Genomic DNA, 27907 nt, shown 5'->3' with positions numbered 1-27907 from the left:
CCGAATGTACACATTGAATGGTTTATGCAGAGTCATATGAAGATGACTACAGTCAGCACCAAAATATGCTATAGTCATTATGTCAGCTTGTCTTTACAGCCCCCCATAGAGTCTGACCCTCCTTCTGTCCTTCCCTCGTCCATTCTCCCTCTCCCTAATTTTGCTGCAGTCTTTTCCTCTCGGCTGCAGGAACTCACATGCTATTGAAGAGTTCTCTGTAGGTTTCGTCTCCTTTGCCTTCGGACATCAGGCTGTCCAGCTTGTCTATGAGCTTGGCCTCCACCTGACAAGGAAGATAAGCCAATAGTCAAAGACCTGCTGGTTATATACTGCAATAGGTTAGTAAGTTCTGACTATAAAACACAGAGCTCATTACTTTCTGTGACGTGAGGCATTAGTGATACCCTTGCGTGAATGCGGCACGGCTTGGGTTTGAAGTTTTTGGACCACTCTAATCGGCCTAATTTATTTGGTTCTACCATGTCAAGCCAAGGAAATTCTTAAGCACTCCAATTCGTTTTCTTTTGTACAGGTGCAAAAAGAAGCAACTTTTCAATAAGAGCCGAGCAGGTCGTTTATGTACCTGCTTAAAGTTTCCGCTGCGTCTCTGCTCCCAGTCCATCATGTCGTGGAAAATGGGGATCATGACATTCCTCAGGTCCGGCTGGGGCACCAGCGTCACCTCCAAAAATGGCCCAATCATGGCTGGGATGAAATTCAATTTGTGTTCCCCTGCAGGAGAAGATTCAGGAGTCAAAACAAAGTCTGAGTTCACCTCTGTTCAGCGGGTATCCTCGCTATGCTGACACTCCAACAAATGCCCCGGGTGCTCTATTGCACACAAGCAATTATTTTTTGTTTTTGTTTTTTTCCAAACTTGGTGATTGCTTGAAAAGTGGTTGTGTTATTTTATTTACAAGGCATCCTCCTACAGGAGGTTAAAATATTAATTTTACTGTTAACTGCCTTTTGACTATTATACTGGTGATTCGGTGAGCTCCTACATCTGCATATTTTTATCAACTATTGGATAATTGTGAATATCATATATCTGTTTGGTTTTTTATTAGTAAATTTACTGTAGAATCAGTAAAGATCAAAAATAATGTCAACGTCAAAGATTTGAAATCATATCAGACTAATGTAGAGTCACAGGGTTATGTGTGTGTGTATGAGTAAGGGATCTATGTGATGGCTGGTGCTGGCGGTGGCGCTGTTTTTGGGTGGGAACGCTCCGGGCTTTCGCGGGGTTTTACATTGACCTGGAAAGACACTTGGGTTCAGCATGTTGTGATCGGTGCACTTGGCTCTGTAGGGGATTTCACACCTGTCTGCTGACAGCTCATGAACAGGGGTGCAGGGCAGGTGTGGGGTGTGCCAGCCAGGAGAGGAGGAGAACTCACGGACACCATGACGGAGCAGTGTGGAAGAGACTTACTATGCATGGGGCACAAGAACAAAGGGAAGACGCCAGCCTAAAGCCTGGTCACAAATAAGGAGTGTAGAGCAGGGGTGCCCAACTCCAGGCCTCGAGGGCCACAGTGTCTGCGGGTATTTGTTCCAACCATGCACTACCCACCTGATTTAACTAATTAGCTCACCTCTTGGACCAAGGAGGGAAAGGAATTAGTTAAATTAGGTGGTGTATTGCATGGTTACAACAAATACCTGCAGACACTGCGGCCCTCAAGGCCTGGAGTTGGGCACCCCTGGTGTAGAGGCTGGGAGAATAGCTGACGAAAGAGCTCGGCGTACGCTGCACACTGCACCCGCAGGCTACTCCAAGAAAGAGGGACACGGGGCACCCCGGTGGCTCACCTGGTAGAGCGCGGTTCGAATCTGGCCCAGGTCCTTTGCTGCATGTCATCCCCCCCCCTGCCTTTCCTGTTTCTCTCTTGACTATCACTGTCAGATAAAGGCAGAAAATGCCAAAAAAATGTCCATCCATTATCCAAACTGCTTATCCTGCTCTCAGGGTCGCGGGGTTGCTGGAGCCTATCCCAGCAGTCATTGAGCGGCAGGTGGGGAGACACCCTGGACAGGCCGCCAGTCCATCACAGTCCATTCCAAAGTGTCATATTGACATAGTAAGTGTCTATTCTTGCAGCATAGTGTAAAGTGCTCATGAGAGAGACTGCCCGTGGGAAAAAAACTTCCTGCGTCTGGTGGTTTTGGTGCCCATTGCTCTGTAGCACTTGCCGGAGGGTAGGAGTTCAAATATACTAAGTCCTGGGTGTGGAGGTCTGTGCTGATTCTGCCCACCCATTTCCAGGCTCTAGAGGGGTAAAAGTCCTGCAGGGTGGGCAGGGGAGTGCCAATGATTTTATTCTGCTGTCCTAATCTAAAAAAAAAAAAAGAGGGACACACTTCGTGGGAAAGCGGAGGGGTGAATGTTCACTTCATCCATCCTTCAGTTAAGTCCCGCTTTCATGTTTCCTTTTCTGAACTGCTGAATGTGAGGAGGCGGTATGGGTCCATACAGTAGCTTCGAAGGCATCAGAGAAATTGATAGGAGCTAGATAGGGTAGAGCCCTTCCTTTGTGTTTATTGCCTTTAGTTTTTTGATTGATATTTTTTGGTTTTTTTGCATGGATATTTGGTTTGTTTTGGTTGCAGTGTATTTCGTTAACAGATTATTCTGGCTCACTCCTATGAGTTAACATATGCCACCTTACATACTATTAGTCTGTTGATTTGTTTTCACCCTCTGTGTTCGCCAGTTGGAGATGCCAAGAGGCGTTGGGGATTGGACACGACCCGCATGCTGCAGCCAAAGCGAAATCGGGACCGCTCTTAGCTGGACTGGATATTGGGCTCTTTCAATACTAGGACATTTTATTTCCTTTAGTGATATTTTATTTCTAAATCCGTTCTTAACTTGTGTTTGAGCTGACAATAAATTAAATTGTGTTCAACCTCAATTTCTGTCTGCATGCTCTTTTGGGTCATCACGTCGCCCCCGTGACAAGTTAGTGCATAAAAAAACAGTGCATTTCTTCATTCATTCATCCATCCATTAGAACTGCTATGGCTCAGTGTGTGTGGGTGGCGTGATGGTCTATTCCGTGCCTTCCAACATGGGGATCGCTGGTTCGAATCCCCATGTTACCTCCGGCTTGGTCAGGTGTCCCTACAGACACAATTGGCCGTGTTTGCGGGTGGGAAGCCGGATGTGGGTATGTGTTCTGGTCTCTGGTCGGTCGGGGTGCCTGTTCGGGGGGGGGACTGGGGGGAATAGAATGGTCCTCCTACACAGTACGTCCCCCTGGCGAAACTCTTCAGTCAGGTGAAAAAAAGCGGCTGGTGACTCCACATGTATTGGAGGAGGCATGTGGTAGTCTGCAGCCCTGCCCAGATCAGCAGAGGGGGTGGAGCAGCGACCGGGATGGCTCGGAAGAGTGGGGGGAAAAGCCACAAAAAAAAAGAACTGCTATGGCTCCAACCTCTTTAGAGCTACACTATATAAAGTGTACCATGTACACCTGGAGGAAAACCCATTTCATTTAAATGTGCTCTTTGTTTTGGTGACCAGTGAAGGAACATGTACTTGTATCTGCTGTGCAGTAGGCAATTTGAAAGAAACGAAATCCAAAGAGTTTTAAAAATTCTTCAGCCCCACTTTCTGTGAAGTTCCCACACCATTAAACAGTATTCTGAGGAATCGCACATGTTTTGGATGCCTTCTGCAAACGCTGTGGGTACCACTCGCATCTTTACAATATGCAGAACGCTTCTTCATGGTCTGCAAATGACCTACCACAGATACCTACATCCGTTAGATTTTATGACGAATGTTCATGGAAAAAAAACATTAAAAATTCAATCAAACTTCAAAAATCTATCTTTTTCTGTCTAAGTCTATTGTGCAGTTTGCAACTAGGCCCTTCAAATTCTATCTACATCAAGACAGCATGCGTTCCTGACAAATATAAATGAGGCCGCTGTCAAAATCAAATCAGCTGGTCTGGTCCACAGCAGTGGTGATCAAGGTGTTTATTCTTACCTAAATTCTGCCACATGCTGAATATCTCACAGCCCATCATCACCCTCATGTCTCCATACCTGCAGGACAAGGTGACATAGTTAGAGATGTGGACTTATGGGTAGGTGAGAAAATAGTGAGAGAGGGGCTGTAAAGTAGTGCTTCGCCCTGTATGTATCGGGCTCTTTGCAATAAATATTGTATGCCTTACAGTGTGTGTGTGTGTGTGTGTGTGTGTGTGTGTGTGTGTGTGTGTGTGTGTGTGTGTGTGTGTGTGTGTGTGTGTGTGTATTGGTATATGTGTGTTAGTGTGCATCTGTGTCAGGGGTTTGAGAGATAATTACGAGAGAGAGTGAAAGACAGATAAGGATGAGGATGCATGTTAAATCATAGTGCCTGGCTTGTTGAAGGCTACTGTGTGTGTGTGTGTGTGTGTCTGTGTCTGTGTGTGTGTGTGTGTCCAATGGCATTTGAGAGTGTATAGGTATTTGTAGATCTTCATAAAAAATTGACACTTACTTCTCAAGTATTTTCTTCCTCTTGGAGGGAGAGAAGGACTCGAGTTGAAGACAAGGCTGGTTGATGAATATCACAGAGAGATAGAAGTACGAGTCCCACACCTGGAAACAAGAGATAAAAAACCCATTTTCAACACCTGTCTACAACAGTACAGCCTTCTAGGAATTCATGAGAAAAGTTGATCTGCCTTAGATATGCATGCATTTTAAGCTATTTTGCTGCATCCTACAGGTTTAGCTGGGAACTTGGTTCATGTAGATATTTTCGGTGTACTGTGCTATTACACATTTGTCAGCTAAAAATTAACTGATGGATCCTGACAAGCAATGAATTGGAAAAGTGGGTCCACTCATTGGTGTAGAAACGTTGGTTTTGTTTTCCCTCGCTAAAGAACAAAATGCAGTATTTTGTATTGGCACAAGAAAAGCTAGCTGTATTTCTATGAAATTTCTCGTATGTGCGTGTGACTTTTTTGTGGGCTGCGTGTCAGTGACTTTGGTCCTTCAGAAGTATGAGAGAATCGGGTTGCGGTACTGGGAAACGAAACAAACAAAAAGTATGAGTGAATCGGGTTGTGCGAGCGAGCGAGCGAACGAACCAACAACTCTTGTCTCTGTGTATTTAATCACGTCTTGTCTGTTCAATGGCTGTCACATGTTCATGTCACATTTACCCTAGAACATTCTGCGCATGAACCTTAACCCTCTACAATAAACAGATATACCAACACTGCCACCTACTGGCCCGCGGGGCACATATCATTACATCCTCCTTCCTCTGAAGTTAATACAAAAAAATAAGAAGAATACAAGGTAATTATAAAGTATAGAGACTGTTAAGCTATAACTAAACTTAGTCATCTAAACAGTACGCCAGATTTTTAACACTTACCTTTTCAGGTAAAATAACACACACACACACACACACACACACACACACCCACGTGTATGCAGCGTGTTTTGGTAAAGCTGTCCTTACTTTGTAGTCAAACTTGTCATTGAGGAAGTTTTTCCTCAAGGCATCAGAGAGATAAAGAACAGTCGTGATGATGACACTGAAAGAGAGAAAGAAAGAGAGTTGATGTTTTAAAGTGTTGTCGTGTTACCTTGTAGGGAAAACGACCATATCCCACATTTTATACACTGTACCCTGCTTAGGTTAGCTTATTCTTTTAGACATTAAAGAACATAAGTGAATGACGAATAAACACAACACTAAAACTGAAAAAAAGAAAGAAAATACATGAAAGAAGAAGTAAACCCAAATATGAATATTTGAAACCCCAAAGGCCTTTAAAATAATTTTACCTGCAAAAAAAAAACATATTTTAAGTCAATTCAATATAAGGCTGTCAGCTTCGCCACAGGACCAAGGACCTCAATCAGGTCCTCTTTTGAGTGTCCAATAATTCAGCACTGTTCCAGCACACACAATGAAAAAAAAACTGCCATTGTCGCACAATAGTTTGGAGTGTGTGTGCGCAAAATCCTTACTTGTTGGTCACCAACCGCATGACGGTCCAGTCCTTCGGGAACATCTCTGGTCGGATCAGGATCCTGAACACGGTGAAAATCTGCAGGAGGAAGTCCTTGAACACACACAGAACAGAGACACATATGACCGTGGAGACCTTGGCAGAGAGCTGCCATTTATGGGAGTCCATCTGCTGATTAAAACTATCAACAAGTCCCTTATGTGGCCACGGAGCCGATGTGAGCGTTTAATTTTTTCCAAACCCTAAATTCATAAACTGAACAGTGTTGCTGTGACCTGAAACGACTGGTAAGATTTAGTGGTGTTGTGGCGTTGGAGGTGTGGCTCGAAGAAAGCATCTATATTTAGCTCATATCATGCCAGTAAGTCTTCCCTATATGATGTTGCAATTCAGCTATCATTTAATCGACCTCTAAATCTGATTGTCACATAGGCGATTCTGGATCCAGCTACATTTCATCCATCCATCCATCCATTATCCGAACCGCTTATCCTGCTCTCAGGGTCGTGGGGATGCTGGACCCTATCCCAGCAGTCATTGGGTGGCAGGCGTAGAGACACCCTGGGCAGGCCGCCAGACCATCACACAGGGCTGACATACACACACTCACCCACACACGTTCATATCTAGGGATAATTTAGTACGGCCGATTCACCTGACCTACATGTCTTTGGATTGTGGGAGGAAACTGGAGCCCCCGGAGGAAACCCACGCAGAAACAGGGAGAACATGGAAACACCACACAGAGGACAATCCCCAAGGTTGGACTACCCCGGGGCTCGAACCCAGGACCTTCTTGCTGTGAGGAGACCGCGCTAACTGCTGCGCCACCGTGCCGCCCCGGTTGTTAGCAAAATTATTCTTAAAAATTCACTAACATGGCCAAACATGAGATAGCCTTGTTATGTATCATTTCTACTTATGTTAAGTGTATTTTAAAGGAAGAATGACTGGCAAACAGGTTCCAAAAACCCTATTCATTTTCACCATAGGTGAAAATATATGGATCTGGATGAAACTCGCAGGCAGAATACAAATAAAATGTCCCGTGGCTCTTTTATTTTTCATTCACTGTTTTTTCACTCTCACTGGGCTGAAACCAAAAGCTAATTTTACTGTTCTTGGGATGTGGTCTCTATTTTTAAACCCCCTTGTTCTTGAACAAGTGGCTTTATCAATGGAGGGTTACTCCAAACCATCCCGTGTAGTTGCAAGGCCTGCCCAAGCTGAACAGCGAGCTAATGGAGATAAAGTCTGGGTGACGGCACTGTAATGTTGCTAACCGAGGGCCCATCCAACGGCCGCATATTCCCCGAGGCAAACCAAACGACTCCCTCGGCCTCTGCAAATCATCCCACGTGAGCGAGAAGGTGTTCGCGGTCAATGTGTCCGGTGAAATAATGGTGAGGAAGGGGAAGAAAAAAAATCTGAATCCTCACTATTCTGTCAACTGCATTTATGTACATGCCTGTGTCACATCTCAGGCTGTCAAAATCACACAAACACACACATGCAGGCACACACACGCACTCAGACATGCACAAAAAAAAAACTGGTAGAGGAAGAAAGGCAAATGGTAGGCATAGACAGAGAGAGGGAAGGAGTTGGGTGTGTTGTCCTACCTTCAGATCATCTTTGCTTGTGAAGGCTTGCAGGAGCTGCTGATAGTGTCTGTCACTCATCTGTCGCAGCAGGGCCAGCAAGCAGGCAACAAACTCCCCCTGGCAGAATGACAAATAGACAGAATGGGGAGGGTGTATGTGTTAGAGAAGGAGAGAGAGAGAGAGAGAGAGAGAGAGAGAGAGAGAGAGAGAGAGAGAGAGAGAGAGAGAGAGAGAGAGAGAGAGAGAGAGAGAGAGAGATACCTTCACCGGCATTGTCATGACAACTATCATCATCACCAGAACTGATATCATGATTATCATCCACATCTTTATGTTGTCAACAAGGGTTTGCTATGCTCATGTAAACTGTGCAGGTTGTCCACAGTTAGACACCCCACAATTACTGTAAATTGTTTGATTCACCGGAAACAATCTCAATAAACTGGAAACGTTGATCATCATTTTATCCTTACAAGATACAGACGGGTGACAAATGGAAGAAAAACCCAATATAAAAGTATCTTAGTAAGGTGTTGGTCCACCACAAGCCTCCAGAACAGCTTCAGTCCTCCTTGTCATAGATTCTACAAGTGTCTGAACTCTACTGGAGGGATGGACACCATTCTTCCAAGAGATATTCCCTCATTTGGTGTTTTGATGATGATGATGGAGAGCGCTGTCTAACAGGTCAGTCCAAAATCTCCCATAGGTGTCCAATTGGGTTGAGATATGGTGACTGTGAAGGCCATAGCATATGATTTGCATAATTTTCATCCTCATCAACTATTCAGTGACCCCTCGTGCCCTGTGGATGGGGGGCAAGAGACCACTCCCATCAGGATAGAAATGTCTCATCATAGGATAAAGGTGATCACTCAGAATAAATTTGTATTGATTTGCAGTGACCTTCCTTCTAAGGGGACAAGTGGCCCCAAACCGTGTCAGGAAATGCCCCCGACAACATAACAGAGTCCCCTGGACACCCTCACTGTAGGGGTCAAGCAAAACATGTTTTTCAGATCAAGCAGTGGTCAAACAGTTTTCTCAATGCATCACTGAGCAAAACCCGGCACGCTGATGAGCACACCCACTCTCTCTAAAAGCAGGGGAAGACCGACAATGGCTTGGTTTGATTATGGCTTTCTTCCAATACCACCGCCAGTGTCAAAGATTTTATTGTAATTATTATCACTGCAGGAAAACAATTTAATATCCATAATTACTACTGAGAATTTGGTAAAATCCCAAAACAATTTACAAATTAATGCACATGCACATAGGCACCCATGCACACACAAACACATGCACACACATCCACAGTGACAGACACATACAGTGACGTCCTGGAACTGCAGCCTCAGGGTGGGTCCAGCTGGTTGGGGTCGATTGGCGATCTCCAAGATGGTCCTCAGTAATACTCCCAGAAGGCTTTCCACTATCAGCTCCACCTCCTCTGCCACCGCAGGCTCCTACACGGATGAGAAAACGCACAAAAAATACATTACATGTCCCAGTAATACTTAACTATGCCGCGTCCTTATTCCAGTGTTTACGACCAGTTGCCTCTAATTGCATGTCATCAAACTCCATGACCACGCAGGCTTTAAATCCAACCCATTATCACGCTTGCCGGTTTAACACACTGGCCTATAAAACAGTACCTCTCTACCGTCATCAACCTTTTATGTTGCACAGCACAACCGTTTTGCAACCAAAGTCGTGACAACATGGCCTTCCCATTTACCTTTTTATTTCTATTAAATTGCTATCTACTTATACGGCACGGATGTGGCAGTGGAGCACAATCTGGTGCGACAGCTCTTTGATGGCTTTGAGCGACATTTATGTGCACGATGCAATGCAGCTATTACTGCAACTTCAACGGGCACAACGGTGCAGTATAGCCATTTACGTGGATCTATAAAGCGCCGGCTCCCCCTAATAATCGGGTTTACACGTGAGACGTAGTTGTTAGGAGTGTGTTTAAGCTTGGGGACAACATGAGCTGAACCATTAAGTACGAAAACACAATGCTCTCACTTGGAAGTTAAATCTGTAATGGTGGGAAACAGCAGCCTCTATGATATTTAATGGTGACTGCAAAACCATCTTTCGTTGTTTGGTTGATTTAATGGCATGTCACAACCCTTCCCCAACTCACACCAACGCGGAGTTTGGAATGATTAAAAGCTGCAGAAAAAGAGCTAAGAATGGGTCTGAGTACATGTGTGTGTACATGTTTGAACCCACAGGTATGTGTCTGTCACTTTATGCCCGTGTGTGTGTGTTTGTGTGTGGCTGTATAGCCCTAGTCTTTTCCCCTGACAAGACAGAAAGGTCTTGGACAGAGTGATAATGAGACAGAGCCTCAGACTGGCACACTTGCTGCTACTGCTGTCACTTTCCTTTAGATGTGGTGACAGTCTGTGAATGTGTGTGTGTGTGTGTGTGGTGTGTGTTTACTTGAACCCTACTGGGTTCTGTTAGCACTGGCTGCCCCCTGGCAGTAAACCGTGCAGGCCAAGCAATGAGAACTGGCAAACACAAACACAAACACACACACACACACACACACACACACACACACACACGCACACGCACACACACACACCTACCTCATGGTGAGTACCACTTTGACAATGTGACTTGCTTAAATTGATGGCTCTCATTACTGGACCATGGGCCTGCCAATGTCCCTGGTACCAAGAATAATTGGCTATATTGGTGGCACAAAAGAATTTGTTTTTCTACTCAACTGACCAGAAAATTGCACCAAACAAAAACATTTTTTCTTGCTTTGACTGTTGACCAAAATTTTTGATTAATAAAGTGAGATTTATTAAAGTTTGGTTGTACAATGTGACGTGAAAATTCGAAAGTGCTTACAGTAGAACATCATACACATGACATTTCGCAAATTCGTTGTTTAGTTATCAGGTCCGTGGTTTACTAGTTTGTACATTATTTTCTAATGAACCGGTGATTGTGTCGTAGATGATTTAGGTGTCTCAATATGGTGATGGATTGAGACCTACACAGTTGTTTTTTTCTCCAAACCATGGACTCTCATCTGAACCAAGACTTTTGAGACAGTCAGTAGACCAACAGTAAACAGCAATTTTTGTGTAGTTGTCCCTATAAGTTATTGCATATCTGTAGTCATGACTGTAAGATCATAAAATAATTGTGGGCTTTTGCAAAAGAAAAAAGATAATCGATAAATCTTGGATAACAAAATGGGTTTTAAGGCGATTGAGTGAAGCAAATGTCTTAAAATGAGGTTAATTTATTTACTTTTTTATTTTTCCCCCTATTTCTCCCCAATTGTACCTGGCCAATCACGCAACTCTCTGAGCCGTTCCGGTAACTACTCCACCCCCTCTGCTGATCCGGGGAGGGCTGCAGACTACCACATGCCTCCTCCGATACATGTGGAGTCACCAGCCAGTTCTTTTCACCTGACAGTGAGGAGTTTCGCCAGGGGAATGTAGCGCATGGGAGGATCACGCTATCCCCCCTGAACAGGCCTCCTGACTGACCAGAGGAGGCGCAAGTGCAGCGACGAGGACACATACCCACATCCGGCTTCCCACCTGCAGACACGGCCAATTGTGTCTGTAGAGATGCCTGACCAAGCCGGAGGTAATGCAGGGATTTGAACCGGTGATCCCTGTGTTGGTAGGCAAAGGAATAGACTGCTATGCTACCCGGGCACCCCAGAAATTAGGTAAACCTACCTGAAACATTAATTCTACTGAAACCAGCAAAATTATCTGCTGGTGCAGGGTAACATTTCATTATCCTAAAGTAAGCTTGATACTATAAGTCTGAAAACTTAATTAAATACTTTGCATCCATCAGCTGACATTTTGCATTAAAAAGTGTGTTCTGCAACAGTGCATCAGCTTTGCTTTTTTCTACATAACACTCAATAAAGACTATCCGTGACTACTATCGGCTCCATCACCTCCACAGTGCTCACCGTGGTGCCGTTCTCCTCCTTCTTGATGAGAGACAGCATGCTGGTGAGGATACGGGCACACATCACCAGGTCTCTCTGCTCCTGCATGTGGGCCTGAAGAAGACGCAGCACCACCGGCAGCAGGATGCACCTCGACTCTATCACACGCACACACACACACGGATACAAATACATACGTGCACACACCACACAGAGCAGTGAGTGTTTATAGAGGGCACAACGGCAGATAAGAAGGGAGGATAATTACTCAGAATTAATTACGTGCAAAAACATAGCATACGTGTGCACTTGTGTAAGTACGTGCTCAGTGTTTCTGAATTACGTTTCTCCATGTGGCGCTAATGCAATTTTCATCAGGGAGGTTTCCGTGCTGTATTTGACAATGTAAAACACTCCCACAGTAATTTGCCCGAGTGTATAATCATCATTAAGAACAATTAAGAGACGTGGAAGCCTATGCACTGTAGTAGGTGTAATGATAAAGTGGGGTGTATTCACAAATTGCTGAGCTGTAATTTTAGGAAGAGTGCAGGTGAGTCATTGCTCAATGTCGGTGTTCTGTGACGGGGAGTATGAGTCAGGGTGCTCTAATCTGCAGCGTTAAATGTTTGAGTTGGCTGCTGTCCTTTTAATAATTACTTTTTCCAAAGTGTGTTTACGCTCTGCACACATGCCAACATGCCATCATTTTTGTTTGTTTTTCATATGAGTTTCTGAGCAAGACTACATGCAAACGTTTGTCAGTCTGTGCGGCATGTGCGTCTGCTTGCACTGGGCCTCCTTCGGCGTTTGCATGCTATGATTATGTATAAGAGTCACATCTGCTTGCATCGCTGCTGGGTACCTGGGTTGGTGTACAGCTGGCTTTCCACCGTCTTGACGATGCATTGCAGTTTGACAGCCTCCAGGGGGCATTCAGCATGAGCTGTGGCAGACAGGCTGCCCAGGGTCTCCCGGACGAACCCTGCCACCTCCCGCACTGTGAAGATCTTCAAAAGCTCTCCGTAAATCGCAGGAAACGTCCGCAGGAACACCGCCTGGACAGAACAGGGCAATTTTTAACAATGCTCGTTTTAGAATTTGCAGTGTGCACCGACAACTCTCTCTTATGTAGTCAAAGTTAACATGTATGGTGTTAAATGCATAAGAAGCATCCTTTACTGTCATTGTCAGTAAATTTGCTCAGCTGAATGTCATTTGCTTTCCAGATCCCTAGATGGGATGGGTGTAATGAGTTAAAGTGTGGAATTCTTCTCAGCAAAATTAAGATAGGCAAGTTTCATATTTTAAATGACCTTGTAGGCACACACAGTATAAACAAACACTCTGCTTGCTCCTTGGTTGACACTTAATGAAATACATGTTCCTGCACCTTTCTACTCTTGATTTTATAACTTTGCCAGGATTCCCTTAAGCTGGTGTCTCTCTGTGGAGCCCAGTAACCACTGGTCTGTCTGGTCTCTACAAAGAGACACTTTACAACATAGCTGACACTGCAATCAGATAACCTTATCGGACCTCAACCTGGTTCGCCAGTGTCAAAGGTAACTCGGTCCTGAGGTGGGTTTGTGTCATCATTGTGCAGATTAACAGAGATTACCATTGGCCTGACCTGCGTGTTGTGCCAGATGTCATTCTGCTGAGAATACAGACTGGTCTAGATGAGACATTAGCCGATGGACAAAGGTGTGTCTTTCTTTCTTTCAGACAGGACTGAGATGACTGAATGGAACGATTAATGTTAAACTCGTAACCTTTTTCTCATGGCCTCAAATTGCCTGGGTGCAGACGTTTGAATCTGTCCACTATACCGAGTTGACTGATTCTGGTCTGACATCATGACATGAAACAGAGGTTTCTCAGTTGAAAGAGCGATTATCCAATGAGCGCCGCAGGGGGGCTAACAATAACCCAATCAGCGCCATGGGCGGGACTCACGCTGTTGTCAAGCGTTAGATGGCATGTCTTCTAGATATCACCTGACATCGTAGTTTGTTTTTACTTGGCTCCGCTCCACTCTTAAAACCGTGGCAAAACCAGTATGTTGGCATGGCTACGCATCAGTGTCGACTTAGAAAGACATTAGATGGGGCGTCTGGATAGTGTAGTAATCTATTTCGTTGCCTACCAACATAGGGATCACTGGTTTGAATCCCTGTGTTACCTCCGGCTTGGTCGGGCATCCCTACAGACACAGTTGGCTGTGTCTGTGGATGGGAAGCCCGATGTTGATATGTTTCCTAGTTGCTGCACTAGCGCCTCCTCTGGTCAGTCGGGGTGCCTGTTCGGGGGGAGGGGGAACTGGGGGGGAATAACATTATCCTCCCACGCGTTATGTCCCCATGGTGAAACTCCTCGCTGTCAGGGGAAAAAAAGCAGCTGGCAACTCCACATGTATCGGAGGAGGCATGTGGTAGTCTGCAGCCCTCCCCAGATCAGCAGAGGGGGTGGAGCAGCGACTGGGACAGCTCGGAAGAGTGGGGTAATTGGCCAGATACAATTTGGGAAAAAAAAAAAAGGGGGGGGGGTCCCAAAAAAAACCGTTAGATTCAGGTGGATACGTTGGTCTGTCGTGATTGGTTAGGGAAAATCGAATCCCGGTCCCCACGGAATCGGTTAGAGGAGGCAACGTCAGACTGAAGAAGCAAAAGGAGAATATCACAGTGACGGAGGAATGAAACAGTATGATTGAGGGATTAACAAAAAAAAAAATCCAATCCAACAAAGACACACACACACACACACACACACACAGGTCTTTACAGGTTTTGCTGAGCACATTAAGCGCAATAAAAGAAAACATGACTATCTAGTGAACTGGGGAAAAGTGATGGTAGCATCAGGCTAAAGGGAATGAATATTAGCATAACAGCGGGAGGCAGATAAGAAGCAAACACATGCTTGCCTAGGAATACAAGCACACACATCGCTACAAGTACACACACACCAGCAGGGGAAGGTAGAGAGACAGAGAGAGCTGTTTCTGCTGTGTAATTGGGATTATCGTGGGTGTCTTTTTGCTGGTTTGTTCTGGTCTTGTCGGAAATCAATGAAGGCGGCTGCTCCGCTGTGTAGAGACCTCCCACAAGGAAAAGCCTGCCACAGAAATTCCACTCCAACTCCAGACCCGCTAGCAGTATGAAATTCAATTACTGGCGATTTCTCACCAATCACAACCAAATTAACAAGGTCCCCTTTGGAAAGACAACATCGTGTGCTGCACATGTTCAGACGCTTTGCCCACAGACATGAATGCAGGCACACACACTCATAAACAAGCAAGCACGCGCGCACACACACACACACACACACAAACACACACCTGTGTCTGTGTGACGGGGCTGGATCCCTTGTTCTCCTGGGAGAGGAAGAAGCGTATGGACATGAAGAGCTCGTGGATACAGACACGAAATTCGTCCTCATTCTGGCCACCTGTGGCCAGTGAGAAGAGGCGACGGGACTGGATGATGTACTTGAAGATGTATTCGCTGGCCTGGAGAAAGAAGAGCACATACATCATTGATGGCTTAAATGCCACGAAGCAAAGCTCCTCTAACAAAAGGCCATTAAACAAGAGTACAGTTTTAAATCAAGAGCTTTAATCAAAACTCACTTTTCTGATTCAGAGCAGGAGCTTTCATCAAAATAGACTCATTATAAACCAATTCAAGTGTGCCTTCATTTTCCTTTCTCTTGTCAAGAGTGGACTGAAATCACAAGTGAGGTAATGATCAACTGATACCAGAGAAGTTAATGATATGGATGAAAGCTTCACCACAGGCAGCCATTTTGAGCGTTGTGAATAATGGACTAGTTATGAAAAATCCAACAAAGGACACTCTGTGCATCACTCACATGAAGCGACACAGCGTGGGCGTAATGCTAATTCATCACTTACCACATGACAAAGTTATATATACTGTACAACACATTATGAGGCATGCACTGGGTGAATGATAAATGGGAAGGCACACTACAGCAGCTACACTGCACCTCTCTGATATCTGCATGAGTCATTAGAATAACGTGATGTGGAAATTCCCAACACCAGAGGCACAGCATTTCTACTTATTAAAATTTGATGCAGTGTAATAAATAGAGGATGGGAATAACGAGCGGTAGCAAGATACCAGCCTCACTGATGTCAAGGTGAATTACTAACACTGACAGTAAGGGGGAACAGTGTTTGTTTGTATGTCTGGGTTAATCTGCGTGAATGCTGAGAGGAGAGGCATGTTTGTGCATAAAACCCAAGCTGTATACAGCATGCATGTCAATGTGTATGCCTATTGTGCACGCCTCTGCATATGTACAAACCTGTGTGTGTGTGTGTATGTGTGTGTGCACCTGCATGAATGACTCCACCTAAATCTCAGATGTGTGCATCAGAATTTGCTTATGTTCTTGTGTATGAATTTAAACAAGAATATCTCTGTACCAGCCTGTGTACATACCACTTTATTGTGAGTGGTTTTTTTGTGTGTGTGTGTGTGTGTGTGTGTGTGTGTGTGTGTGTGTGTGTGTGTGTGTGTGTGTGTGTCTGTATGTGATAGTTTGGACTCCCTCACCTTTAGCACCTGCTGTATGTGATCCTGGTGCTCTGCGTCAACAATGCGGTCCACATACCATTTAAGTACTTTGATCAGATCCCTGAGGAAGACATAGAGGAAGAGAGAGACAGACAGACAGACACACAGACAGACAGAGTGAGAGAGACAGTGAGAGAGCGAGACAGAGAGAGAGAGAGAGAGAGAGAGAGAGAGAGAGAGAGAGAGAGAGAGCGAGAGAGAGAGAGAGAGAGAGAGAGAGAGAGAGAGGGAGGGAGGATAAACAACTAAGACATTGTGATATTGTTTCAGTTTCACAGTCATGTCTACATGTACTTAACAAGAGCAGCTAGCACCGACTGACATTTGAATTAATTGAAAAACATGGATAAGGAGAGATGACATTTTTAAAATGAAGGGTTCAGATAATGGATGGATGGATGGATGGGTTTCATTAAGAATTGATATCAATCCCTTTTAGAAAAAAATGCTAGTGTTTATTACAAGAGATTTCATTAATACAACCTTTTATATAATATAATATGTGACCATTTCGTAAGCAATTTCCAGGGATGACTAATGACTTCAAAATAATCCCCGGTGGATTTTTCATTTTTCGAGACGGCAGTGTTCGCTGATGGAACAGGGGCCACTTTCCTCGCTTGGCAGGGCTCACGAAGAAATTCTTCAAGGCCAGACAGATTCACTGACAGTCTGCAATATTTCTGCAATGTGTTTGGCCAATAGTTATGGAAACCCTGGCATGAAGGAGGGAGGGAGGGACAATGTTTTTCTTGTAGTACAGAAAGTTTTGATACACTCTTGCTAAAAGGAAGGAGATTGGACATTTTGCTCTCAACTCAGGATAGTGTGAATGTAGAAAAGGGCAAATTAGGACAGACACATGAGGAAAAGCACAGCAGCTGTGGTTTCCGTCCTTGATTCTGAGTTTTGTTGTGATATAAATACTTTCAAGGCTGGTAAACATAGAGAGTACTTAAAGTAAAAAGACACAGGGGGATGTAGTGCATGGGAGGATCATGCTATTCCGCCGTTTCCCCTCTCCCCCGAACAGGCGCCCCGACCGACCAGAGGAGGCGCTAGTGCAGTGACCAGGACACATACCCACATCCGGCTTCCCACCCGCAGACACGGCCAACTGTGTCCGCCGGGACGCCCAACCAAGCCAGAGGTAACACAGGGATTCGAACCAATCCCCGTGTTGGTAGGCAACGGAATAGACCGCTATGCTACCCAGATGCCCAGGTGATTTTCTTTTATGTGTGGTTAAATTTGTTTATGTTAAGGAAAAATCTGACAGTTTGATATCAAGTAGAGACCCACAGCAGGACAACCACTGACAACCCGTAGTCAGTACCCAAGCGTGTGTGTGCACCCATGCATGTGTGTGTATAAAAGAAGACAAGAAGATATCGAAGGAAAGGACAGTTTAAGATAGGAGAGGAAAAAATTGGTCTAAGGGCTTGTCGTTGTTTCACAGGCAGGGGGCGCCATAACCATCTGATTCAAACCCGAGAGAACTGAAGGAACACAGGTTACAGTTACCACTCAACCCTCCAAGCTGATCTACTGAGGATTATAGTCGATACACATGCACATTTTTAACTTGATAAGTATCAACTGCAATTCTTCTCATATTCACAGTTTGGGGGTTTCACACACAAGATTTAAGCACATGAGGGACACAAGCCAGGCTGACCCTCATACACACAAGTGCTCCAAGGGCCTTACAACAGATCAACATCACATGTTCATCACAGCGGAGACGTGATGCTCCAGTCATTGAGTGACACAACTCAGCTTTAACACTGAACTGATGTTTGAGCTCCGTCATTTCGACTGGTCAACTTCCTTTAACACTGACGGTCGACCTGGGTTGACACGTCAACCATTTCCTGGGTCACGACTGTGTGATGGTTTTCAGCGGAGGTGTTTAAGGGTGACCACAGTGCTGTCATACTATACAATATAACATATAACTGCTGACACATAATAATGACATGTAGGGGGCGTCTGGGTGGCCTGGCGGTCTATTCCATTGCCTACCAGCATGGGAATCGTCAGTTCAAATCCCCGTGTTGCCTCGGCTTGGTCGGGCATCCCTACAGACACAATTGGCCATGTCTGCGGGTGGAAAACCGGATGTGGGTATGTATCCTGGTCACAGCACTAGCACTTCCTCTGGTCAGTCGGGGCACCTGTTCGGGGGGGGGGGGGGGGACTGGGGGGAATAGCGTGATCTTCCCTAGCGCTACGTTCCCCTGGTGAAACTCCTCACTGTCAGGTGAAAAGCAGTGGCTGGCGACTCCACATGTATTGGAGGAGACATGTGGTAGTCTGCAGCCCTCCCTGGATCGGCAGAGGGGGTGGAGCAGCAACCGGGATGGCTCGGAAGAGTGGGGTAATTGGCCAGATACAATTGGGGAGAAAAAGATGGGGGAAAATCCCCCCCCCAAAAAAATAAAAAGAATAACGCAATTTCCCAGTAAGGCTGCTGCATCGTGTATTGGAACAGACTATTTCAGCTGTGATTTTTTTTTCTCATCTAAAAGTTACTTTATCTGATATAGTGAATGTTGAATCATCCCATACCTGTAGGACAAAGCTCCAGCAAAGTGGCTTTCGATGTAGGTGTCCATGACTGGTTTGAAATGCTGGAATTTACTGTCCTGGAGGAGATTGATGATATGGACCTGGTTGAAAAAAACAATAATAAAGGTTTCATTCAAAAAATACAGTGTATGTACGTACATTGCTAAACATCTAAATACTGAAGAGTCATCCTCCATAGGTTGGATGTTTTGCACTTAAACGGCTAAAGAAGGCTATTAACAAAATTAAGTGAAATGCTTTGTGTTTCAAAGTAACAAACAATTGTGTAAAGGTAGGCGTCACATTATACCAGCGGCACAAAGTAACCAAGTGAAAATACTTTATTACTGTACTCAAGTATTTTTTGAGTACTGACATTTTTGGCAAATTTCCCTTTCAGTTCACTATATTGTCTAAATTAATGTCTGCTTTTACTCCAGTACAATTTTCCTCATCACCTTTGTTTCTTTGTGACATAGTGTGTGTCTGTGATTGTGTAACACTGAACACTTTGTGCTTATAATGTATTAAAGAAAGCATGTGTTTGCCACTTGTGGCTATGTGTGAGTGTGTGAGAGTGTTAGCAATACTACTACTACTACTACCACCACCACCATTACTATTACTACTACCACCACTACAAATACCACTTCTACCACCACTACCACTACTATTACTACTACCACCACCACCACCACTACTACTACTGCTATTACTACTACTACCACCACTACTTACTACTACTACTACCACCACAACCACTTCAACAACTACTGCTACTACCACTATTACTACCACCACTACTACTAATAATAATAATAATAATTTGTGGATTAACATTGTTTACTTTAGTATGCACTTTTCATACTTAATTATATTATTAGCTAAAAATATATCATTTTTAGAGATCCCATTCCATACATACACCACAAGAAGTACAACAGCAGTACTTTGAAATAACCTTTTATACAGTGTCTGGGTTGAGCACCACTTGATGGCACTGTTTATTTAGTTTTATCATTTTCTAACAAAAAAAAAAAAAACCTGTAGAGACTCTCATGAAATGTGGTTCAAAAGAGACTTGTTCCAAATTTGGATTAGACCGGCCAAAAGAAAGAAGTCCAGCTTTCGGAGCTGTTGGATTCATCTCAACACCACTGAAAGGAAGCTCGATGATAACGGTGCCTCACAATTTCTTCTCATCATCGATAGCACTGAGCTGAAAAAGGGATATGTGTGTGTGTGTGTGTGTGTGTGTGTGTGTGTGTGTGTGTGTGTGTGTGTGTGTGAGTGCACGTGTACACGTGAGATCGATCACCAGCCTCTCTTTGTCAGTGCAGTTCTGCATGGCTGGGTAGAGATTGGTTCACCAAGTTCTGAAGCATTACATCAGATCTATTCGCTGAAACTCTGTGTTGTGTGTATGTGTGTTGTGTGTATGTGTGTGTGTGTGTGTGTGTGTGTGCATGTATGTGTGTGTGTGCATACATGCATGTGTGTGCATGTGCATGGTTCAGTCCTTCCCCTTCTCCTGTTGCTTAATGCTAACAAGTAGTCTAAGATGGTGTCTAGAACATGAACACACATACACACACACATGCGTGCGCGCACACACACAATATGGTTCACTATCAGGGAACAGAAAATCCAAATAGATCTGTAGAAATTAGTGGACCATTTACGAGGCACTTACCAGGCAATCAAACACCTTGAGTCCATATCTCTGGGAGCTCTCATCCAGAATACCAAATAAGGTGTCCAGGGTGTCTTGCAGAAACTGGGGGGGGGGGGGTAAGTCAGGAAGAGAAAAGGAAGGAGGGAGAAACAGTGGGTCGAAAGGACAGTTGAGAAAGTTGTGGTATGACTGACGTCATGGGTATAAACAAGAGGCCCTACTCTACACAGAACTGACCTATCTGAGGTCCCTAAATAAAAGCTTCGCGCCTCCGTTGAGTTCCCTGGCTAGATACACTTCAGCGGGGAGACAGAGATGAAAGGAAGCATGCAGCTTAAGGAAGGTGTTTTAACACTTCACACGGCTGAGGCTTTGATGATTATCAAAAAGAGGGTGCAATTCAACAGTAGAAAAGTAGCTCGAATAATTCATATCTCCTGCCAGACTTTACTTGAAGTGCGACACGGTGTTTAGGCAAGAATCAAGTCTGCTGCAGAATCAAAGTTTGATTTCTGAAAAAGGATAATCTTAAAACGCCATTAGGGTGTTCTTCATCCTTCATACCTGGATCTACAAACAGTCAGGGCTGCCACCTCCCGTGTCGCTATCACAGCAATATTCCAGTGCTGATTTGTGTGTATTGGGAATTTTTGTTGTTGTTGCAAGTATCACAATATGAATATCACAGTTTCAGGGTTTTTTTTTTTTTGGAGGGATTCCCCCCCCCCTTTATCTCCTCAATTGTATCCGGCCAATTACCCCACTCTTCCGAGCGGTCCCGGTCGCTGCTCCACCCCCTCTGCCGATCCGGGGAGGGCCTCAGACTACCACATGCCTCCTCCGATACATGTGGAGTCGCCAGCCGCTTCTTTTCACCTGACAGTGAAGAGTTTCGCCAGGGAGACGTAGCTGTGGTAGGATCATGCTATTACCCCCAGTTCCCCCTCCCCCCTGAACAGGCCCCCGATTGGCCAGAGGAGGCGCTAGTGCAGCAACCAGGACAGCCAGACATTGACACAGCCAATTGTGTCAATAGGGATGCCCGACCAAGCCGGAGGTAACACAGGGACTCGAACCGGCGATCACCATGTTGCTAGGCAACGGAATAGACTGCTACACTACCCGGACGCCCCACAGTTTCAGTTTGATGGACTGAAAAAAAAACCCACAATACACACAATTCTGAATGTCACGATAGCTACCTTCACTATCTCAGAGCCATCTATCTCCTTCAGCTTAGAGAGGCTGTCATTAATCCTCTCAGGGTGAGCTCTCCACTTCAACAGGTCCAACATGTCACCTAAAGACAGAGGGGGGGGGGGTGAGAGAGACAGAGACAGAGAGAGGGGAGAAAGAGAGAGCGAGAGAGAGACATTCACCCAAAGTGACAGAGATACAGATAAAAACAGGAATTGGGCACAGTAATAAAGGTGGTAACAGAAAGATACAAAGAGAAAAAGAAATAGTGAAAATGACAGAAAGAGACAGAAAGCCATTCCACAATGGATGAAATCAAAAAACATAATCACTGGGACAAAATGAAAACGTTGAGAATCACAGAATCGCCACACCCTTCATTTTAAAGCCAGAGACTCTGCAGAACACTAACAAATTAAGACATTTCCAAGTGCAGTGAGATAAAGCAGATAAAAAGTCATTTCCCAGAGCCCGAGTCCCCAGAAAACTACATGAATAAAACATGGACTCTCTCTCTCTCAAAAAAAAACTCCATTAGCTGTCTCTTAGGATTCTACTAAACCTGGAGCGTCTCTTTCGTAATCAGTTTGTGTGCGTGAGTGTTAATCTTGTGTGTGTGTGTGTGCACTAGGTTCTTATTTCCTAATGGGGCCCAATATAGAAAAACCTGAACCCACCTATTTTGTGCGGACATTTTATGGGTCCCCATGAGGAAAAGGGTCTATTCTTAGGGTTAGGACTTGGGTTTTGGGTTAAGATTAGAATTGGGATTAGGTTAAGGTTAAGGTTAGGGTTAAGGGCTAGGGCATGCATGTCGTCAATGAGGGGTCCCCACAAGTATAGGGGGACATGGTGTGTGTGTGTTGCTGTTTTAATTTGTAGCAATCTATCTAATTTTTTAACAATTTCTCTGCATTCAGCAACTCTTGGGATATTTTTATTTAACTTATTTGCCAACAAAAATGGGAATTTAGTCACACTGAGTCAATCATGTGCAGGTTCATCCTTGAATGTGGCTGTCCTGTTAAGGTCATCCACCAGCCATTTTAGAAACTGACCAGCAACTGCCACTTTGATGCTGTATTTCTGAACAACATGGTGGTTAATGATGTATTGACTATGGCTGGCGAGTTTCAATATACGCCAGCTACTGTGAAATAGGATTAAAAAAAAAAGTCGTCTTTACCACCAAGTTTGATTGATAAGTTCAGGCATTACTTAAATAAATTTGAACGAGGGCTCTTTCAGAGCAAGGGTGAAGCATAAGCCCTCAGCTTTCGGTTCGGTGAAACAGTTCGACAAGCAACTAACCCTGCCAAGCTAGCATTAAAAATCCATCGGGATTAATTAGCTGCAATACACTGCAGGGGTTTCACGTCAGCTCAGCAAAGCACTAGAAAGCATTTCAACCCTCGAGCATCTCTGCTTGTTCACAATTTTATTCAGAAAGATTTTACCCAAGGATGTAACCGCTACTTAACATTGGCCCATGGTTTGTTTTTGTTTTTTTTAAACATGCTATGTAACTGAAAGCATACACAGTACATGCATAGTACCTGACAGTATGTTACAGTGTGTGTATGTGTGTGTGGCCTCAAGAGTAATTAACCTTCCTATCCTAAAGGCATTAAAGCTGAAATCTGAATTACAAGGGACGTCACAGATTTCAGCTTTAACGTCACGCTCCATAGCTGGGACAACCAAACCGGCCTGTTTAACCCATTCAGATTGTGGTTTACAATGATGCTGTCATTTGCCACAACCAGAATGGTTAAAAAGGATAAATAAAGAGGCCAGACACAACTCCCAGGGCTTGCGGCCATTTCGTGACTATGTGGCGTACCATTCTGTGTAAGCTTGGTGGAGCAGAGGAAGCTGGTAATCCAGAAGGACTCCTTGGTGCCCTTCAGACTCTGGTTGTTGGAAGGAAGGTTGGCTTTGGAGAAGGGAAGCTTGAGGTAACGGCTACAGTCCGCCAGGCTGGCGTTCTCCTCACACTGTGGACAGAGAGAAAGAGAGAAAGCCCATAGACTGTATGTGTGAGCAGGCATGCTACATTTTATGGAGAGAGAGCAAAAGAAGGGAAGTTTTCATCAAAATGCCTAAGTGATGCAGGAGTCACTGTTTGAGTGCGAAGTTGCTGAAACAATATTAAACACTTTGGAACAAAAGTAAACTGCAAAGAACGGGTGATATGGATTTGCCAAGGGGTGAGTTCAGTTTACATGGGGTCACTGGTAGGATTAAGAAAATTGTCAGTCATATAAAGTGAAGGATGAGCACCTTATACTGCATCAGCGCTGTACACAAAAAAAAGGGTAGTGTGATTTTGCCAGAATATATACTGCATGTTTTCTCCTCAGTCATGCATCTAATTATGAAATGTGATAAGTACGGGGTATTCAATCTATTGTTGATGCAGCACGGTACAAGAATACCTGATTTCAAAAGCTTTCTGAAACAACTCCTAGCATTAAAAAATATTTTAAAAAATGGCTGCCTCTATTGATTTCAAGTTCACAGAAGTCGGCAATTAGATTTTCGGTGTCTTTTCGATTGATTGTGCAACTGTGATACACAGCTGAGGCTGTTTGAGCTCCAAAGCCTCCACAGAGTTTGGACCATTTCCTCTGTGTCTATTTTGGGTCTGCAACAGAAACTAGGCCATGCCAGTTTCATTGAGCTTTCCTGCAACTTCCATCTGGCACTAGGAAGGGGCCTTTTCCCCTCATCAGTGGAAACGCACAAGCACACATACACATACACACACACACATGCATGCACGCGAACACACATGCAAATACATGTGCACACGCATGCATGTGTGCACGTGCACACACACACACGCACGCACACACACACACACACACACACACACACACACACACACACGCACGCACACACAGGACTGTGAGAGGCTTCCAATACTGTCCTCTAAAACTGGCTCAGGTAGGGGCTTTGCTGACACAAACTAGCTAACAGCAAAATAAATAGGTATTGACTTTTGCTTAATGGCTTGCCACATCTTTTTACGCAACATCTAAATGCACTCTGTGTCCTTCTGTCCATGGCAAGTCTCAAGGTTTTGCCCCACAACACTTGCCTGCAGTCAAAAGAAAAGCACGCAGTCAGCAATTACTCCGAGTTACACCCAAGCGGGCCTTGTCGAAGCTTTTAATTGGTCGTGCTCGTGGTATTCTTTGCTTTAGTCGCTGGATGTGTTAAAACCAAGGCTTCATGTGGAGTCTTCTGAAGTGGACAACGTATAGTATGGAAATGGAAATAGAAAACTTGAGACACAGAAACACTGAATACATTAGACCCTGCAGCAACATCCATCTACTTCACTTCAAACTGAACAGGTCAGTGACAGCTCATGTGAAATATGGCCCAAGTTGAGGGATGAAATATTCTGAAACAAACAATAAATCAAAAATTCAAGTAAAACTCATGTAATCAATTAAACTCAAAGGCAATAAATTTAGAAATGTTATGTGTGTGCAGAGGTGGTCGTGGTGGTATGTGGGGGGGTATTTACAGTATGGAGTATTTACATCCAGCTGAGTGCTAACTGTACTGAGAAGGTACACGTTAAAGGTCTCTGCAAAGTGATGAAGAGGAGGAATTTCTGGGGAAAAGCAGATCTTCACACGTAAAAAAATCTCAACAGCACCACAGCTGTGCGCGCGAGCCCGCGCCTCCTACCACTACCAATTGGTTGAGCAGAGGACGTTATCTGGTCTCCCCCACCCCCTTTTTCTCCCCAATTGTATTCAGCCAATTACCCCACTCTTCTGAGTTGTCCTGGTCGCTGCTCCACCCCCTCTGCTGATCCGGGGGGGGGGGGGGGCTGCAGACTACCACATGCTTCCTCCTATACATGTGGCGTCGCCAGCCGCTTCTTTTCACCGACAGTGAGGAGTTTCGCCAGGGGGACATAGTGCGTGGGAGAATCACGCTATTCCCCAGGATACATACCCACATCCAGTTTCCCACCCGCAGACATGGCCAATTGTGTCTGTAGGGATGCCCGACCAAGCCGGAGGCAACACGGGGATTTGAACCGGCGATCCCTGTGTTGGCAGGCAACGGAATAGACCGCCATGGCACCCGGATGCCCCATCCAGTACTCTTTAATAAAATGCTACAAAAGCTCATTCTCAAACATGGTACACGTATATTCCCATCGTGGTTAAACACACTCTAGTGAAGTAAGGTGCAGACCTGCTGCCCCGGGTGAGTTTAACTGACTTGGGGCAGATCAAATAGGGTCACACCCTAACGAAGACACGCCAGTGACTGGGAGAGAGTGAAAGCTGAGGACATGCGTGGATGTGGGCAGGGTTCTCTGGTACAGACAAAGGTAAAAATGGACATTGAAAGCTCAAGAGCACATTTATCAAAACACCAATGACCGAAACAGTTAATTAAAGCGACCAGTAGTCTGCGGAGCCTTTTCGAAGGGAGAGAGAGAGAGGTCGCTGCCTGCACCTCTGAGGCTTTAGCTCTCTCCCAGTCTCTGTTGTGTCTATTCGTTTGTGGATGCAGACGCCATTTAACGCTGCCTCACACCTCGCTCATTCTGCATCCATCTATATTCATCCTGTACTGTGTGTGGCCTTTACTCTGTGCAAAACAACATGTCCATTTACAAAGTAGATATACGCAGAGTTAGAAGACGCTCCATCTTGCCTCTTCTGTTGAAATTCCTCATTTCCATTTCTAGATTTCCTCTGTATTTCCTGTCTCTCTCTCTCTCACACACACACACACACACACACACACACACACACACACACACACGTCTGGCCACACACAGCTTGAAAGCATTACATAAGTGCACATTACTCATTGGCCTGTCAGCCTGTTATTGAGTCAAGTAAGTAGTCTGCCAGTCCATGGCAGTAAATAGTTATAAAAGAACCAGTATTATACATTCGAATTTGAAGCAACATGTAATTTTATCTACATTGTATTAACCCCTCCCCATCATCTATAGGGCAGGGACATGAGGGAGCAGTGCTTAGTCCAACAGCCATTAGGCACACACGGTAGACCGGTCTATAACAGGACACTAATCTGGAGTCTTCCATTGACCTAACCTGCAGTGCTGTTGTTTTGGTTTGAAGCTGGAGTATGTCGATGGAGGAAACGCAGAGGAACGCGGAGAAAACATACACTCTCCAAACAGAGGGGACGGCACTTGACCGATAAATCCCCTAATTGGCTTCAGTTCTGTTCAACATCCCGCAGAGGTGAGGGTGACCGGGCCTTACCTTATGGAGGATGAGCTCGTGGGTTCCATCCGGCAGCGTCCTGCCGTCCTCCTGCATCAGGGGAACGAAGGAGAACCCAAACAGCTTCTTTTCTCCCTTGTCCTTGGCTGGCAAAACAACACAACACACGGATGTTATTGAACATCTGGTACATTCCAGCACAGGTTGGAGTTTTGTTCGTCAGTGGAAAAACTAGGGTGTGAAATCAGTTTTCCGTAGTATACAAAAGCGGATTAGTGAATGAGACAATCGAGTGAAAACGGACCAAGTGTCAACGCTCCCTATCAAAACACCTGATGGGCATACGCTGCTGTGTTGTGAAGAGGCTTGAAGGAACCTGGGAGTGTCATTTTTATTATGAACCAATGTGATGTGATCTGATTTATTAACTGCTTTAGCAAAACAGAGGACTTGAGGAACTGAGTAGTGAAGTGCCTTAGAGGTTTCAACTTCCTTTTATTACAACAGCAGCAATGGTAGATTGAGGATGTCTGCTAGACTTCCTATGTTAGACACAGGGATAGCCACGTGTGATAGCCGCGCGCGTGTGTGTGTGGGGGGAGGGGGAGGGGGAGAGTATCTAGAGGAGTGATAAGAAAGAGAGAGACAGGGATAAGGAGGTGTGTGTTTCCATTTGCAGACGTGAATAATGATGCATTCTGGTTAACTGGCCCCTCTGACAGACATGATGCTTTAAATTGACATGGTGGCAAATTACTTCTCTGCAAATCATGCTTTTCATCTTTGATTTTGAACTCTTAAGCATGGGGGAAAATACAAAAGTTGTTTCTAGCCTATGGTTAAGAACAATTAAATGACAGTGAATAGCTGCGCTTTCCAATACATCGACTACTAAGCCTCCTTGATGTGAGATTTGTCCATCCATCCATTTTCCAAGCTGCTTATCCAAATTAGGGATGCAGGATGCCAGAGCCTATCCCAGCATTAATTGGGTGGAAGGCGGGGAAACACCCTGGACAGGTCGCCAGTCTATCTCAGGGCAGACACATTCACAGG

The 27907-nt window shown here is 44.8% G+C and overlaps 1 protein-coding gene across 1 annotated transcript in view; it reads right to left on the bottom strand.

Annotated features, from left to right (window-relative positions):
- dock4b (dedicator of cytokinesis 4b) overlaps positions 1-27907 on the bottom strand; it is a 166917-nt gene that overhangs the window by 49927 nt on the left and 89083 nt on the right. Inside the window, exons 14-30 of the mRNA XM_056276678.1 lie at positions 26891-26997; positions 23458-23611; positions 21620-21717; positions 20436-20519; positions 18743-18843; positions 16151-16232; positions 14905-15075; positions 12427-12619; positions 11574-11719; positions 8935-9069; positions 7619-7717; positions 5995-6089; positions 5480-5555; positions 4502-4602; positions 4004-4062; positions 584-732; positions 198-283 (exon numbers count right to left, since the gene is read on the bottom strand). Coding sequence (XP_056132653.1) covers positions 198-283; positions 584-732; positions 4004-4062; positions 4502-4602; positions 5480-5555; positions 5995-6089; positions 7619-7717; positions 8935-9069; positions 11574-11719; positions 12427-12619; positions 14905-15075; positions 16151-16232; positions 18743-18843; positions 20436-20519; positions 21620-21717; positions 23458-23611; positions 26891-26997 — 1936 coding nt within the window. The remainder of the gene's footprint in view (positions 1-197; positions 284-583; positions 733-4003; positions 4063-4501; positions 4603-5479; positions 5556-5994; positions 6090-7618; positions 7718-8934; positions 9070-11573; positions 11720-12426; positions 12620-14904; positions 15076-16150; positions 16233-18742; positions 18844-20435; positions 20520-21619; positions 21718-23457; positions 23612-26890; positions 26998-27907) is intronic.

This window comes from Lampris incognitus, chromosome 3, assembly GCF_029633865.1.
Source record: "Lampris incognitus isolate fLamInc1 chromosome 3, fLamInc1.hap2, whole genome shotgun sequence".
Taxonomy (NCBI): Eukaryota; Metazoa; Chordata; class Actinopteri; order Lampriformes; family Lampridae; genus Lampris; species Lampris incognitus.
This window is presented reverse-complemented; position numbering and strand designations above follow the sequence as displayed.